The sequence below is a fragment of the Etheostoma spectabile genome, chromosome 12 (assembly GCF_008692095.1).
Source record: "Etheostoma spectabile isolate EspeVRDwgs_2016 chromosome 12, UIUC_Espe_1.0, whole genome shotgun sequence".
NCBI classification, from domain to species: Eukaryota; Metazoa; Chordata; class Actinopteri; order Perciformes; family Percidae; genus Etheostoma; species Etheostoma spectabile.
Window position 1 is genome coordinate 33,155,468 of NC_045744.1, and position 16,450 is coordinate 33,171,917.

Sequence of the window (16,450 nt, forward strand, 5' to 3'; positions counted from 1 at the left end):
GCCCAAAGACCAGACCAAAGCAGTTGACGGAGCGTCCAGCAGGAGGAAGAATCGCTTTGCACGCTTTGCCTGAAATGACAGCTGACAGCAGCGGGAAGAGAAACAGATTTAAAGCGGGGTTGTGACGCCGTGATTGGCCCTTGGAATTCTTGGCTGATTCCTTCTCGTGGTGAATGCGTCTAACAGATGATTTGATTTAGAAAGAAAGCAGCGATTAAGTGTTAGGTCTTCCTGAAAGACTTTACGCTGAGCTACATTAGATTTTCGTTCATAATTGAGTTTGTTATATGTCCTTATTTCACATAAATACAGATTTAAGATATTGAGTTTCAGTTTGGATGGTAGATAAACAGTTGTAGCAACATAAAGTAGCAATCAAAAACGATGAAAACACAATGACCATGTAAAAAAACAAATGGACAGTCATTATGGCTAAACAAAGCCAGTTCCACATTGTCAATATCATGACAAAGGAGTAGTTGAAGGAGTTTGATCTATTAAAGCTATTGTTACATAGGTTAACCTGGGCTTTTAAAACAAAGGAACACAGCTTCTAAAGGCTAACCGACAGTAACTGGTAACATTAATTATATTGTCTCCTTTTCCCTGGGTGTTGCGTTCCATTTTTCCATAAATATATATAAGTTATTTTACTGTTAAAATGTTTACTAAGTATTATATATGCTATAATGTATTTTACTTTAACAGTTTGTTGCTCAAAGCATAAAATGAAATATTAATGATTAAGAAATTGTTTATAATGCCATCAAACATTATTTGGGTGGATATTATAAAGTTGCATCTGATGAATATAATATTTTTAATAGTGAAATAAGACTTTGTAAAGCATCAAACAAGATTTTGATGGTATTATCAGTGTACAAATAGTCAAAAACATTCTATAGATCGCCAAAAAAAAAAAGAATTGGGCCAAATTAATTTTAATTGATGCTTTTTCAACCACTTAATCATTTACCTATTACAAGCATTAGTTGCAACTTTATTATATCATCCAAATTATGTTTTAGATGTTTACAGAACAATTATACCATATATACACAATATTTGTAAACTTATTTTATAACATTAAAATAATATAACAAATAAGACAATTTGTTAACATTACAACTAAAATTAATTAACTTTTAATTTACCATTTATAAGTTATGTTATTATAAAGTGTTACTAGTTGAGTAGTGGGGGAAACCAAACAGTTGTCTCTCAGCGAGTGGTTTGCAGCTCTCGTGTGTTTTTCTGCTTAAAGCCTCCAGCTTCTTTCTTAATGAATCCCTAGATAGTAAAAAATAAATCTCTCACACCTGACGCTGGTGCTAAATTAAATCAACGTCATACAAGCACGCCATGTTGACCCTTACCCCTTCTACGGCCTCCACAGTTCCAAGGGAACATGGCAAGGGTGCAGGCCGGGACGTGAACAGAGAAGCTGTAGTCACAATGCTAGCAGGCCGAGAAGCAGGCAGGCTGGAGGGTGCTAGCTGGCCTTGACGTTGGCCAGGGATCCAATGAGGAGCTGGTAGTTGACTGAGAGAAGCTTTTGTGGCGCTAACGGGCTTGGAAGAACACAATCCATTACCAAGTGGAGGAGCTGGGGTGAAAATGAAGCTAATAGCCCAGATAGGAACAGAGTCCTTTAACCAAGGTTTTTCTGACACCTTCTCACAAGCTACCTACAAAATTGCCTCCTTCTGCCAATCACTGCTAGCCCTCCTCACATGGCTTTAAGCTCCACCAGGTCACAAACTAGCTCACACAGTTAATCGGAAATAGTCTCTGTTGGGTCCATGTTTGTTCAGATCATTCTATTAGAGCATGGGTGTCAAACTCTGGTAATTATATTTGGCCCGCGAGACAATACCAAATTACTACTAGAGCTGGCCCGCCGGTATTATACAGCGCATTCACCACTAATACTACGAATCCCATAATGCTCTGCTGTTTTCGCGCGCCAATCAGGACAGGACCCAGAAACGCTCTCTCCTCTGTGACAGTAGTCATAGCAACATAGACGCTACAACTGTCAGCGAGCTAACCCTTCCCAAAAATGGCAAAAAGAAAGGCAGAAAACCAGAGCTTTCTGGACAAGTGGGAGGCAGAATATCTGTTTACATATGTGAAAGACAAACCTGTTTGTCTTGTTTGTGGAGTCAACGTGGCTGCAAGTAAGGAGTACAACATTAGACGACACTATGAAATGAAACACCATGACAAATACAAGGACCTGGACATGACTCAAAGGAGCCAGAAAGTAGAGGAGATGAAAAGAAGTTTGGTTTCACAACAGAATATGTTTAAAAAAGCCACATCACAAAGCGAGGCTGCTGTAAAGGCTAGTTATATAGTGGCAGCAGAGATCGCAAAATCAGCCCGGCCCTTTAATGAGGGAGAGTTCGTGAAAAAGTGCATGATGAAGGTTTGTGACCTCGTAGGCCCAGAGAAAAAACAAGCTTTTTCAAACGTGAGCCTGAGCAGGAACACAGTAGCTGATCGCACATGTGATCTTGCCACCAATCTGCATGACCAGCTGATGGAAAAGGGAAAAGATTTTGTTGCGTTCTCCCTCGCTGTGGATGAGAGCTGCGACGCATCTGATACTGCTCAGCTGTCAGTCTTCATCCGTGGAGTGGACTCAAATCTGTGTGTTACGGAGGAGCTATTGGGATTCAAATCCATGCATGGCACAACCACAGGAAAGGAAATCTTTGAGGAGGTTTCCAAATGTGTAACTGAAATAAAGCTGCCGTGGGATAAACTCGTTGGATTAACGACAGATGGTGCGCCAGCAATGTGCGGTAAAAAGAGTGGACTGGTGGGCATGGTTCGGGAGAAGATGCGGGAAGAGAACTGTGCAGGTGAGCTAACTGTTTACCACTGCATCATACATCAGGAAGCACTGTGTGCCAAAGCCCTAAAGATGGAACATGTTATGACCACAGTAACACAGGTAGTTAACTTTATAAGAGCCAAAGGTCTAAATCACCGCCAGTTTAAATCTTTTCTGGAGGAGTGTGGTTCGGAATACGCAGACGTGCCGTATCACACAGAGGTGAGATGGCTAAGCAGAGGAAAAGTACTGAACAGATGTTTCGAGCTGCGTGAGGAAATATGTCAATTCCTGGAAACCAAAGGGAAGGATACAGCAGAGCTCCGGGAGCAAAAGTTCCTGTGTGAGCTGGCCTTTCTCTGTGACATCTCAAGCCATCTCGATGCGCTGAACCTGCAGCTTCAGGGGCGGGGGCGCATCATCACAGACATGTACGCTGCAGTGAGGGCCTTCAAAACTAAACTGTGCCTGTGGGAGATCAGATGCTGCAAGGAAACCCTTGCCATTTTCCCTGCTGCCAATCCATAAAAGCGCAGATCTCTACCGCCGTGTTCCCATGCGCACAGTTTGCTGAAAAACTCAGTGTTCTCGCCGCTGAGTTTAGCCGGCAATTTGCCGACTTCGATGCCCAGAAATGCAAATTTGAACTGCTTAGTAATCCCTTCGCAGTTGATGTGGAAAATGCACCAACCAACATCCAAATGGAGCTGATTGAACTCCAGTGCAACGACACGCTGAAGTCAAAGTATGATGCTGTGGGCGCCGCACAGTTTCCACGGTTCATCCCTGACACAATGCCTCAGCTCCGCACCCAAGCTGCTCAGATGCTCTCCATGTTCGGCAGCACTTATCTATGCGAGCAACTTTTCTCCTCGATGAAGATGACCAAAACAACTCACATGAGACGTCTGACTGATGAACATCTTCGCTCGATACTGAGGATTTCCTCAGCTCAGAGCTTGAGCCCAGACATCGATGAACTAGCATCCAAGAAGAGATGCCAGGTATCTGGCTTGGGCACATCAGATTAGACCAGTGTGCAATAATTAACGTTTTCTTTATGCACTTTTTCTTGCTACAAGGCATGGGCTTGAATGGTTGATTGATTTATTATCATTTTATTTGTAAAATTATTAGCCAGTGGAAAAAGTTTATTTTGGTATTTAAATCAGAAGGCTGCAAATAGAAAAGAGGCCTACAATTTATTTAATAAATTAATGCCATTGATGTGTATTTTCATTTGAAATTCGATTTTGCATGTCTCCACTATTAAATTATATATTGTATGGTAATAAGCGATGCTTGTTCCATATTCAATGTTAAAGCAAAACTTGTTTGGGTCCATATTAAAAGGTTAATTTGTTCAATGTTGGCCCGTGACTTTGTTCAGGTTTCACATTTTGGCCCACTGGGTATTTGAGTTTGACACCCCTGTATTAGAGGAATCAGAGAATGTTGGACCCCAATGCAGAGACAGCAGGCAGTGGTGACCTCGACAACACAGAGACTAAATACAAGAGTTAACGAGATGAAACAAGGAACAGGTGACACGAGGACTCAGGAACAGGTGAAACACATCAGGGTGGGGCAGACAATCACAAAGGCAAGAAAACACAAGGCAGGAAGTAAAACAAGACAAGACAAAGGAGAAAAACAGACTAAAAATAAAACCGGAAACTGAAACACATACACAACCATAACAGATTTCAGTTTGAGCATTTATGTTTAAGTTTTGCATTTTAAATTTGACATTTTACATTGTCACTTTACATTTTCACATTAGAATTTTACATTTCAACTTCTCTTTTCAGTTTCCTTTTGTTTTTTTTAAATTACTAGCGTAGTAAAATAATAATTTTTATTTGGTTTCTTTTCGTTTTCTCTTTGGACTCTCAATTTGAATTCTGAATAAATAAATCCTCCATAGCAGGCTTCTGATTTTCAGTTGATTTTTGATTTTACTATTTAAAACCTACTTAACTCTCGAGGGAAATAATCATCTTAACTAGTCACATCAGCTTAAGAACCCAATTACATTTGAAATTTGTAGTGTATCAACATCTAAATATGATCAACTTAACAGTTCTGAATCAGGACCAAGTATTTGGATTTAGGAGCCTGTGAATTACAGTAGGATATAGCTGTTTATTAACGTTTCATACATTATGCTGCTCAATCAAGTTGTAGGTACAGGCTCTAAAGATTGATTAGGCTAAACTGATAATAAAGTTGTATTATAATGTAACACTAAAAACTCAAGAGATTCTGCAATCTCAGCCAAACGCAGACCATTATCAAACACCATGCCTGTAGAGCATGGAATTGGAATACAACAATGCTGAAATTATTTGGTTTATAGGCTTCACTGAACTGCAACATTTTCATTAGAGAAATGTGCTGTTATATACCTAATTGGAATGGTGTTTGTGTTCCCCAGGTCTTTCCCAAGAAGCTGGTGTCTTTCTCCACCTGGATCGACCACACCCGCTGGGCTCGTAACACCTGGGCCATGGCTGCCATCTTCATCCTCACCATGGCCGATATCATAGACATGGTGAGCTGCTAGTTACTGTTTCTTACAACTGAGCTGGATGCAATATATAGGATGTTAAATTTGTAATATAGGAGTTATAATGTGTAATGTGAATGTTGCTGCTGAAGGACAGCTAAGCATAGATTGCAGAGTGCAGTCTTAGAAGTAATAGTTACTAGAACGGCAAGCAGTTATGACGGGGTCCAAGCCTTATTGGCGTGAGTCGCTCCCCGGGAGCATGCAAAAGGGGAACGCAAAGCAAAATTGTGGGGAGGCAAATGTCAGGAAATATCAAGAGATGTGAGCTACAAGGTCTACAAGGTACATTGCTATTACAAATATCCCATAAACATTGATTTAGTAAAAGCCCCAAAACTGGTCTACGTTGATTATAGTGCCACCTAATGGCCAATCTTTGCCAAATTTGGTACAGAGCCTCAGAGCAGCATACCAAACAAGCATCACAAGTTTCATTTTGCTAGCAAGATGGTATCCTCAAAATTTCGAAAAAATCGGATGAGTCATTCATGAGATATAAAAGTTTTGTACTTGTAGTACCCCCTAGTGACCAATTTTCGGAAAATGTGTTGGGGAGCCCCAATGGGTCATAGCAAACAAGAATCTATAGTTTGGCTTGGATAGCATTTATTTTGTCTGAGATAAAGTTTGTGTTTTTGTAGCTAGCTACACAAATTTGTTTGTGCGTAATTTGCGCAATTTTCATCCAATAAAAAATATTTTGATAACTTTTTGTCAGGTCAGTCAGGAGATGGTCTACGTCTAGTTGGTCTAGGAGGAGTTTGAAAAAGTAGGTTTACAATAAATCGCGATTTTTCGCGCATAAATGTCTAGACAGAAATGGGTGTGGCCTATATCAGGAGATTCAGCTGAATTCAGATAATGCATGGATATCTTTATTTTTAATGTGCGATGGACAGTTTGGGAGTTATAAGGCCAAACACGTTTTTTTCTGCTCTAGGGCCACCTAGTGGTGGAGGTGGGTGATTATTTTTGTCTGAGGTCCTTGCAGGGATTCCCCCCCCCCCACCACCACCACCACCACCATGTACAGTTTAGGCTCTACCATGACTTTTATCAACGAAAGTATAATCTCTACAAAAATAATAGGGTCCCCCAGCCCTGCTGTGCAAACCACAGTTCTCCCAGCCTCGGGCTTGGACCCCTAATAAAAGTACTGTAGTAATGGCTCTGTATCTTTCCACCATCTAGCTGAGTTGTCTGCCTCGAGCCCCAGACTCAGGCAGCCCCACAATGGCTCCCTCCTCCTCCTCTTCCTCTTGGTCTGGCCCTGACTGTTGCCTTGACAACCCAAAATATTACAGCTACATTGCTGTGCTGGCACTGATGGCCACCACCATGCTGGTTCAGGTCAGTCACATGGTAAAGCTCACACTGATGCTGCTCATCACTGTGGCCACCGGCATTGTTAACATCTACAGCTGGAGGGACATCTTCGACCGCTATGACACGGCCCGCTTCCAGGACTACAGGTAATCAGTATACCTCTTGTAGAAAGCCTATTGTAGAAAACGACACAGTCAATTAAAGAATGCATATTCAAGAATTTAGGCCAAGTCTTAGGTCATCATGAGTTTGATTACTTAACAAACAGGAATTGCAGTGTTTTTTAATACTTGTATTACAGCAGAAATTGCCAATGTGTGATTGTTCTTTTTTGCAGTTCATACCTGGTGCCCTCCAAGTTCACAATGACAATTATGATATTTATTATGATGGTCAGCTTCTATTATTTCTCCCGACATGTGAGTAAATGTCTACTGTTTTTAAATGTATTTTAAAGGGTAACTACTGTTTTTTTCAACCTGACACAATCTTGGCAGCTGTACTAATAATACTTTCTGATTGTTTTGGGTAGTAACACCATCACTAAATTGCAGAACGTGTTGTCTTTCTGTATGCTGTTAAAGGGTACATACTGTTTTGTCAACCTGGACCCTATTTGTTTTTGTACCTAAGTGACTGATGGTAACATTAATTGGTCCAGTATTAAGCAAGATTGCTGCACAAAAACAAGCTACAGGTAATAGGGCAAGCGATTTCATAGCTGTTTCTGGTTAAAAAGAAAGGTCTCAAAAAGGTTTTAAAGGTCTATCCCTTAAGGAATCCTTTCCATAATGTTGTCAGATACTTAAAATATTAATCTGAGCCTGTCAGTGGCAAAACAAGCCCTTTTGTGAAGGTAAATACAAGCTGGACAATTGTCCTATTATTGTACATTGTAGCTTGTTTTGACGCTGCCCACTGCAACGTTCTTGCCTAATACTAGACCAATGTCAAAGATTGTTACACAGTCACTTAGACACAAAAACATGGGAAAATAAGGTCCAGGTTGGAAAAAACAGTAGTTACCCTTTAACAGCATACAGAAAGACAACATGTTCTGCAATTTAGTGATGGTGTTACTACCCAAACTATCAGAAAGTAGTATTAGTACAGCAGCCAAGACTGTGTCATCAGATAGAAGAAGGAGGGGAAAGTTTGATATAATGTTAAATGTTTTTTTGAGTTGCAGGAAACTTAAATTGGACATACTGTATGTTGGTAGGGTTTGCCCATGTGAAGTGTTTTCCCATGTGTAGAAAGACAGATATCTGTTTATGACTCATGCATTTTGTTTGTACCACAGAAAAAAAAATTCTAAAGACATGTAAATTGGTGAATGCCACAAATTCTCTTAAATCACTCATATATGCCACTTGAGAATGTGTCTGTTCATACCTACTGGGGCACTTTGTATTTCACTTTAGATGATACAGTTTGATTTAACTTATTAATCATTCATATACTTGACCTAGGGTAGAACAGTTCTGTTGATCTTTATTTTCTTGACGTTGTGTTACTTGAGCTGTCCAAAACCTGACTCAAAAAGCCAAAATGCTTCACATGTAGTCACATGTAACTGTGCAAATAAAACATAATGAACAGGGTTGCACCATATATTACACCTTTCTTAATAAATTATGGTCAAGCAGTCAAGTGGCATTTGCAAATAAATGGTTGTGTAAGTGTGTCGATTACCAACAAAATATTTGATATGATAAGGTGTCATATCTGCTTGCAAATCCATATGCTGGTCAAATGCTAACATCAGTCCCTGATGTTGCTGCCTGAAGGTGGAGAAGCTCGCCCGCACCCTTTTCCTGTGGAAGATTGAGGTCCATGAGCAGAAGGAGAAAGTGTATGAGATGAGGCGCTGGAATGAAGCACTGGTGACCAACATGCTACCTGAACATGTTGCTCGACACTTCTTGGGCTCCAAGAAAAGGGATGAGGTAAGATCCTCACCAGGTCTACTGCACTCTGTGTTTGTGTAATAGAAATATATCACCCAGTGCTTTTTTTTCTAAAAGTCATGTTATTTCATCTTGCCTGTCAGTTTACACTTCTAAAAAAAACAGGAAACCCAGAAAGCTTACAGTATCTGTAGTATTCCTGTTATAGTTGTATCTTATAAAATCATATTGTAGTATTTTCAAGAAGGATCAACATTTAAGTTTGGTTCATGAGGAAGTTTGGTTCGCAAAATTTTCTACTCTACACACCTTGTTAATCTGACCTTTTCCAGGAGTTGTACAGCCAGTCCTACGATGAGATTGGAGTCATGTTTGCCTCAATTCCCAACTTCTCTGACTTCTACACAGAGGAGAGTATCAATAATGGAGGGATTGAATGCTTACGGTTCCTTAATGAGATAATCTCAGACTTTGACAGTGTAAGCTGCTTTCCTCACTTTGCATCTGTTTTACTAGCAGTAAGGGCTAGGGACACAGCATTACAGCAGAAACTGTAATAACACCTTTTTGACACATTTGACGGTTATGTAGATTTATAATTCACTGAGAAATAAAAGTCATGTACCATGTTGCTAGCTTTAATGTTGGCGATATGTGTATTACAATTCTTCTTGTCAAACATCTGTTGAGCATTAGAATTTCCTCTTGATAAAAAAGAATTGCAGCTGTGATTTGAAGTGGTCAGTGATTGAGTCCCTGTACACCCTCAGTCTGTGGAAACTTTACCTTTCACCTGTATCCATTTCAGCTGCTGGATGAGCCTCAGTTCCGCTGCATCACCAAAATCAAGACCATCGGCAGTACCTACATGGCAGCATCAGGTGTCACCCCAGACGTCAGCAACGGCTACACCTGCATGAAGGTTAGATTGGTCACATGACTTGCCCAGGCAACCAAAATGAAAATGAACTCTAAACGTACAGTATGAGAAAACTCATAGTATTGCTGTGCTAATTTTAAATTAGAATGTAATGATATATCAAAATAATATGGACATCATGATACAATAGAGTATTTGTCTTTCTTGGACACATACGATCATCTCAGTTGTGTTTAAATGTTGACTGTTGTTACCAGTCATGACAATGGTGGTGAGATGTTTGGTTTTTGTCTGACAGAAGGAGGAGCAGTCTGACAGAGAGCGCTGGCAGCACCTGGCAGACCTGGCAGACTTTGCTCTGGCCATGAAGGTCACACTCATGAACATCAACTACCAGTCTTTCAACAACTTCATGCTACGCATTGGTATGTGCTAACTCCTTCATTTATTATGTTTCTGTGCCTGTGGCTGTTGTACTCCTGTCCTTCTCACTTCAGCCTGCATGAGCAGTGTGTGACGGCTAACTCTTCTGAAACCGCTGTGGCTCATATGCATGTGATGTCAACACAGACATCTTTGCTGCTGCGCCATTGCTGTTGAAGCTCTGCCTGCGTTTCCACATTAGGTTTGCCTATGTTAATAGCCATAAATGATTTAATGTTTAATTTAATACATTACACACAGGCCAGAATTACACACACATGCACTAAATGGAGAGATGTCAGAGTGAGGGGGCTGCCCACAGAAAGGCGCCCGAGCAGTTGGGGGTTTGGTGCCTTGCTCAAGAGCACCTTGGCGGTGCCCAGGAGGGGAACCGGCACCTCTCCAGCTACCAGTCCACCACCATACATTGGTCCGTATGGGGACTTGAACCAGCGACCCTCCGGTTCCCAACACAACTCCCCTACTGATTGAGCTACTGCTATCCCCACTTACTCACTGGACCTTTTGCTCTAAAACTGTATGTGTCAGGCGAAAAAAAATGGCCAACATGCACCTGTGCCACGCTGCTCAGGTGGACTGTGTGTGTTGCTCCAACCTGTAAGCATGGGTGCCGAAAAAAAAAAAAACAGGTTCGTTAATGCACACAAGCTGCTCACACAGGTTGTGTGGCCTAGGAATTAGAAACCATCGATTTACCCTCTGATGTCAGTATGGTTAGGAACAGGTACTCCACATATAATGTCATACATTTCAGCTGGCATATGTACATAACAGTTGTCTTCAATTGATTTTTAGCTTGTCCTACTATTTGGTATGTGTTTGTAAAATTCATTACAAATCAGCAATCTCGAGGCAGCAATCAAAAACGATTTACTCAACCTATTGCTTCAACTTGGGGCTATCAGAGTGTGCTAATAACACTGTGCAGCTTTAAATTGGGTCTTGTATCCACGGCTTTTTCACAATACAGTAATAAAACTCTTTATTTACCAATTTAAGTTAGAGAATGATGACTATTCAAGTAAAAACAGATTATAAAGGGTACCCTAACTAGTTAACAGAGAGGTGTTAAAGTCCACAGTTTACTCATATTACCTTGACCACTTCTTTCTTTGCAAAAATGAAGGTGACACAGTTATAAACAATGACTGAAATTTTGCATTAAGTTTTGCAGAGCCTTTTATTCTACTTTGACCTAATGTACTGTAATTTGTTTGCACATGCAGATTTACGGTGCAAAAATGCACTAATTTTTTGTGTCTTCACTTCCAAATGGGTAGGGTTAAATAATATTAGTGTTGACTTCATTGTAACTGCAAATCAAGTTTCCTTTTTCATTTTTGCCAAACATTGCATGCATTTTTAATTGTTATACTTATTTTTCTACCATTCAATACAGACATTTGTTTCATTCTTTTATGTTAATATGAAACTTATTTGGCTGACTCTTTAGCTGAGTTTTAAAATCCATCACAGTGAGCATCAGTATTGGATTAATTTGTGTCAGAGTTGCATTATAAGTGCAGGGTAACATGGTGCAGACATGTTTTAAGTGCAATGATTTGCACTTAAACACTATTACCAAGTTTTAATATATCGATCCTATATCAACCTCGTGATATGAGACTAGATATCGTCTTAGATTTTGGATATCGTAATATGGCAAGTGGTGTCTTTTCATGGTTTTATAGGCTGCATACATTACATGCTGTACATTGCATTACATTTTCTGAACTTACCAGACTGTTCTAGCTGTTCTATTATTGGCCTTTACCTACTTAGTCATTATATCCAAATCATAATATAATATATTATTGTGTAAATATTTTGTGAAAGCACCAATAGTTGCGGTATAGATATCGAGGTATTTGTATACAAATGTTGTGATATTTGATTTTCTCCATATCGCCTAGCCCTACTGTAAAGTATGGGATACACCGTAAATATTCTATAACATGCAGAATGAGTGCTATCGGGATTTAAAGGAACCTGTCTGGTAGTCTAATTGCTCGAGTTGCTAGTCCTACTGCATTTTGTAATAAAACTGTGGGTTATTGTGTCACTGCCTCACCAGAACTCTGCTGTAAAACTGCCACCATAACTGAAAGGAAAGATGGGCAACAATATTAAAACAAGATGTTGGTTGAAAAATGGGGATTTTAGTTAAAGGTTAGTTAGTTGTTGGAATAAAATCAAGAACTAAATTAGAATAAAGACTCAGGTAGGACTAATGATGTGCCAGATTTGTACAGGTATAGTTTTAGCAGTCATTCTCACATATCAGTCTTAGGGCCTTATTTTAACGATGTAAGCGCACAGCGTGAAGTGCATGGCATAGGTGCGTTTAGGGCCTGTCCAAATCCACTTTTGCTAGTTTGATGGCAGAAATAAGGTTCTGTGTGCCAGGCCCATGGTTCAGTAGGGTTGTAATTGGTGTGTTCTTTAATGTATAGGTGTGTTTTGGTCGTAACATGCAATAAACCAGTTAATGTCCTCTCCCATTCCCTTTAAAAGCCAGGCGTGTTTGTACCTTAGCGCATTGCTATTATGATGGCGGATTTGCACCATAATATTTTTATATGTATTCTTTTGCATGTTTGTGTGCTGCTGCGCTTCCTTGTGTGTGTGTGTGTGTGTGTGTGTAACAAGCATAGTGTGCGCACGAGCCTAGGCTCCTAATTGTTAAAATAACAATGAAATGCTGCGCTATTGACTTTAGACCAGGTTTTTGTTGGTTAATGGCGCAATCACTTCCCACTGCCTCAAGTTAGCAATATGCCAAGAATTCACCTGAACACACCTCCCTGTAAGACCAGTACGCCCACGGGCGCAAAGATGGGCGCAAGTGCATTTGCTATTTAAACCACATGGGCGCTGGACGGGAAATCGACAACTGCGTTGGTCTTAAAATAGCAAAGACACTTGCGTCGGGCTTTGCGCCACACTGCGCCGGGTGCAGGATAGGGCCCCATATCTTAAATGTCAAATGTGTTCACACTCTCTCCAGGTCTGAATAAGGGTGGAGTATTAGCAGGAGTGATTGGTGCCCGAAAACCCCACTACGATATCTGGGGCAACACTGTGAACGTGGCCAGTCGCATGGAGTCCACAGGGGTTATGGGAAACATTCAGGTACAGCACTAAACTGTATTACAGATCTTTAGATTACTTAACACTGCTTGATACAACTTTAAAAATGACTATTGTGAAGAGTAGCTTTAAAGCTTTTGTGATGAACCATGTTGTATTCCTGGTTTATCCTAGGTTCATTTCACCTAGCAAACATGTTTTTAAAGAGACATTGTCTTTGTGTCTGTGTATGTTCACATATAATCACTAGAAACAATGTTTGCCCCACTACATTCTACTACATACACACGTTCCTGTGCGAGTGTGAATTTAAGATTGTATTTTTATTAACTACAGTGATGAAGAAAAATCTAATTTTGCATTTGAATGACTTTAAGTAAAAATAAACTTAAAAGTAACCACATTTTCATAAATCATCATTACGTAACGGTAGGATAATTTTTTGACTTTAGTAAAGCATAAATATGACTTATGACTTTCACAAGGTCTCTCTGTATACTATAGTGAAGAAAACAGCTGCCACTAAAGAAGATACTGACTCCATATTGTGTAGATCAAAGAATAAAACAAAACACAATCCTTCCATTAGAATTTATCAAAAGTACAGATAATCCTATGGTTTTTAAATTTAATTAACGGAACAGGTGCACAACGAATTATAGCTTTACTGAATATTTTTATATCAACAACGGATTTAATGATTAAGTGTAATGTAAAGGAGTCACTCTTTGTGACGAACCCACAACTATCGCCAACTTTTAGTTCTCATCAAGCTTGATTCAAGTAGCAGCAGGCAGCTGTTTTCAGACAAAAAGCTTTTAAAACCTACTGTACACTACCACATTTTCACTATCTTCTCAATGCTGCTTAAGTTAATCTTGTTTTGCAATCACCATTACAATTTTGCATATCAAATTTTTGTTTTCCAAAACGCCGTCTGATAGCCTGTGTGTGTGTGTGTGTGCGTGTGTGCGTGTGTGCGTGCGTGTTGCCCCTAGGTAGTGGAGGACTGCTACAACATCCTAAAGGACTACGGCTTCCGTTTTGTGAGAAGGGGGCCCATCTTTGTGAAGGGGAAAGGGGAACTGCTCACTTATTTTCTGAAGGGAAGAGACAAACAAGGCTCATTTATCAACGGCTCCTCTGTCACTCTGCCACATCAGGTGGTGGACAGCTAAGGTCCACACACACACACACACACACACACACACACACACACACACCAGCAATCACGGTTAGTGAAGTTATTTGTCAAAAAAAACGGTCCAATACCTGTACTAAATGTATACAAGTCACATTAAAATACCATGTCACACAACACACCACTCATTACTCATTACTGCTTGTGGAAAGATATATGTGCCAGTAGAGATTGTATTTAAATTTGTCATGTTCAAGTTGAACAACAGACCTTTAAACATTAACAACTAGATAAATTAACAGAATCAATTAGACACAATATACAGACACCATGTAAGCGTAATTTAAATGTAATTTTAATTGTACAAATAAAAATAATAAGACTACATGAAGGCAAGTCTAGACAAGATAAACCGGCAGCAGAAAATCCAAGGTCAAGTGTCCACATTTTTTTCATTTATGGCAGCTGTAAAAAAAACAAAAAAAAACTAGGAAGGAAGGAATGTAATTTCTGGCAATGTTGAAATTCTTCAAAAATCAATCCTGGATTTTTCCCCCATCCTAATGTGTTAGAGGTGAATGTTATTCCATTAGTAACTGGAGTATGGATTAAGCTGGAGATCTGTAGAATGTTTTCACATTCTTGTGTAACAAAACAAAAGTGATATGGAACAGCTTCTCCAACGTTCTCCCCCACACTGAGTGTGTCTACTAGGAAAGAAAACTGTCTCCATGTTGACTAATGCTGCAGATCTTTCCGAGTTTCATACACAGACACAGTAGCCTCTTCTGAATGGCAATCAAAAAAGTGATATCAGTTTCAGCAGCTAGATATCAAACCAGGGATATTGTGGTTCTGTGGTATGCACCTTAACCCTTCAGCTATCAAAACACCCCTTACTAAAACCAGTGTGTAGGATTTAGGGGCATGCATTGGCAGAAATGGAATATAATACTTATAACTATGTTTTAATTAGTGTAATCACCTAAAACTAAGTGATGGTGGAAACTCGTCATATCTACATGGGAAACGGGTCTTTTCAGTGCCCCCTATTTTAAACCGCCATGTTTCCTCAGTAGCCCAGAACAGACGAACCAATCACTGGCTCTCGAGAGGTCCTTTTGCATTTTAATATTACCTGAAGGCCACCGTAGGTTCTACTACCCAGTTGAAAGGGAGGAGTGAGGAAGAGGTATTTGGTTGGTTTTAATCTGCAACCTTAGTGCTAGACAATTAACTCAGTTGGGGGGCTATGTGTAGTTGGTACTCCAGTAAGTAGGCTGACAAAGCATCAGTATACATCGGAAGGAATGGATTGTTTTCTCCACTCAGATGAAGCTGATTCATTAATAAATTGGTCATGACAAAAAAGGATTTATTTTTCCTCTATGTCTGCGATTATAACATTTTGGTATTTTGTTTGATAATAGCTTGTTGGATATTAAGTCCCCCGCTATAACTAACACGGCAAAAAGCCTGTGTGAACTGATGGCTAACATTGTAGATCTACTGTTATGGTGGGTTTAGTAGGGTTAGTTAGTAGTAGTGTTGTTGTGTCAGAATCCCTCCGTTTTGGTGCACTGAAAAATTATCTGGTTGTTTTTCTGTTAATGTTTTTCTTTTCTTTTTAAGATAATTTTTTGGGCGTTTTAGGCCTTAATTGTACTGAACAGGTGAAGATGTTAAAGGGAAGAGAGAGAGGGAATGGCATGCAGCAAAGGGCTGCTGGTCAGAGTTGAACCTGCAGCCGCGGTGACAAGGACTGAGCCTTGTATGTTTAAATATGAGGTTCATACCTTTACCATGAGGTCATATTATAATTATTAAATTATCTTGCGTCTTCCACATGAGGATAAGTTTTGTCTGGGACAGAGGATGTCTTTTACTCAGATATTCAACTACAGCAAGCCCACTGATCTGCCACTTAACATCATATTGAACAAAACCCAACACATCTGTAGATCTACAATATTAGCCTAAAACCAGTTCACACATAGGCTTATCGCTGTGTTCGTTGTAGTGTGGGATTTCCAACAAACTATTAAACAAGCAAACATTAACAAAGTTTAATGATATTGTTAGGGGGGTCAACGCTCAGATGGGGTAGGTCTTTTAAATTCAATTTCAATCCCATTTCATCCTATTGCAGAACAGATGCATTTTTGAAGTTTTGAAGATAAAAATTGCGTTTTGAATTCAACCTTTCAGCATGAAAATGACTAATTCAGACTAATGTAATTTAATT

At 39.7% G+C, this 16,450-nt stretch overlaps 1 protein-coding gene across 1 annotated transcript in view; it reads left to right on the forward strand.

The window, feature by feature from the left end:
- The window catches only part of adcy3a (adenylate cyclase 3a), a 64,272-nt gene extending 48,476 nt beyond the window's left edge, over positions 1 to 15,796 (forward strand). Inside the window, 9 exon segments of the mRNA XM_032532004.1 lie at positions 5,280 to 5,396; positions 6,606 to 6,886; positions 7,078 to 7,159; positions 8,531 to 8,689; positions 8,983 to 9,129; positions 9,459 to 9,572; positions 9,829 to 9,955; positions 12,982 to 13,106; positions 14,063 to 15,796. Of these exon segments, the coding sequence (XP_032387895.1) occupies positions 5,280 to 5,396; positions 6,606 to 6,886; positions 7,078 to 7,159; positions 8,531 to 8,689; positions 8,983 to 9,129; positions 9,459 to 9,572; positions 9,829 to 9,955; positions 12,982 to 13,106; positions 14,063 to 14,242 (1,332 nt within the window). The 3' untranslated portion in view covers positions 14,243 to 15,796.
- Positions 15,797 to 16,450: the final 654 nt, after the last annotated feature.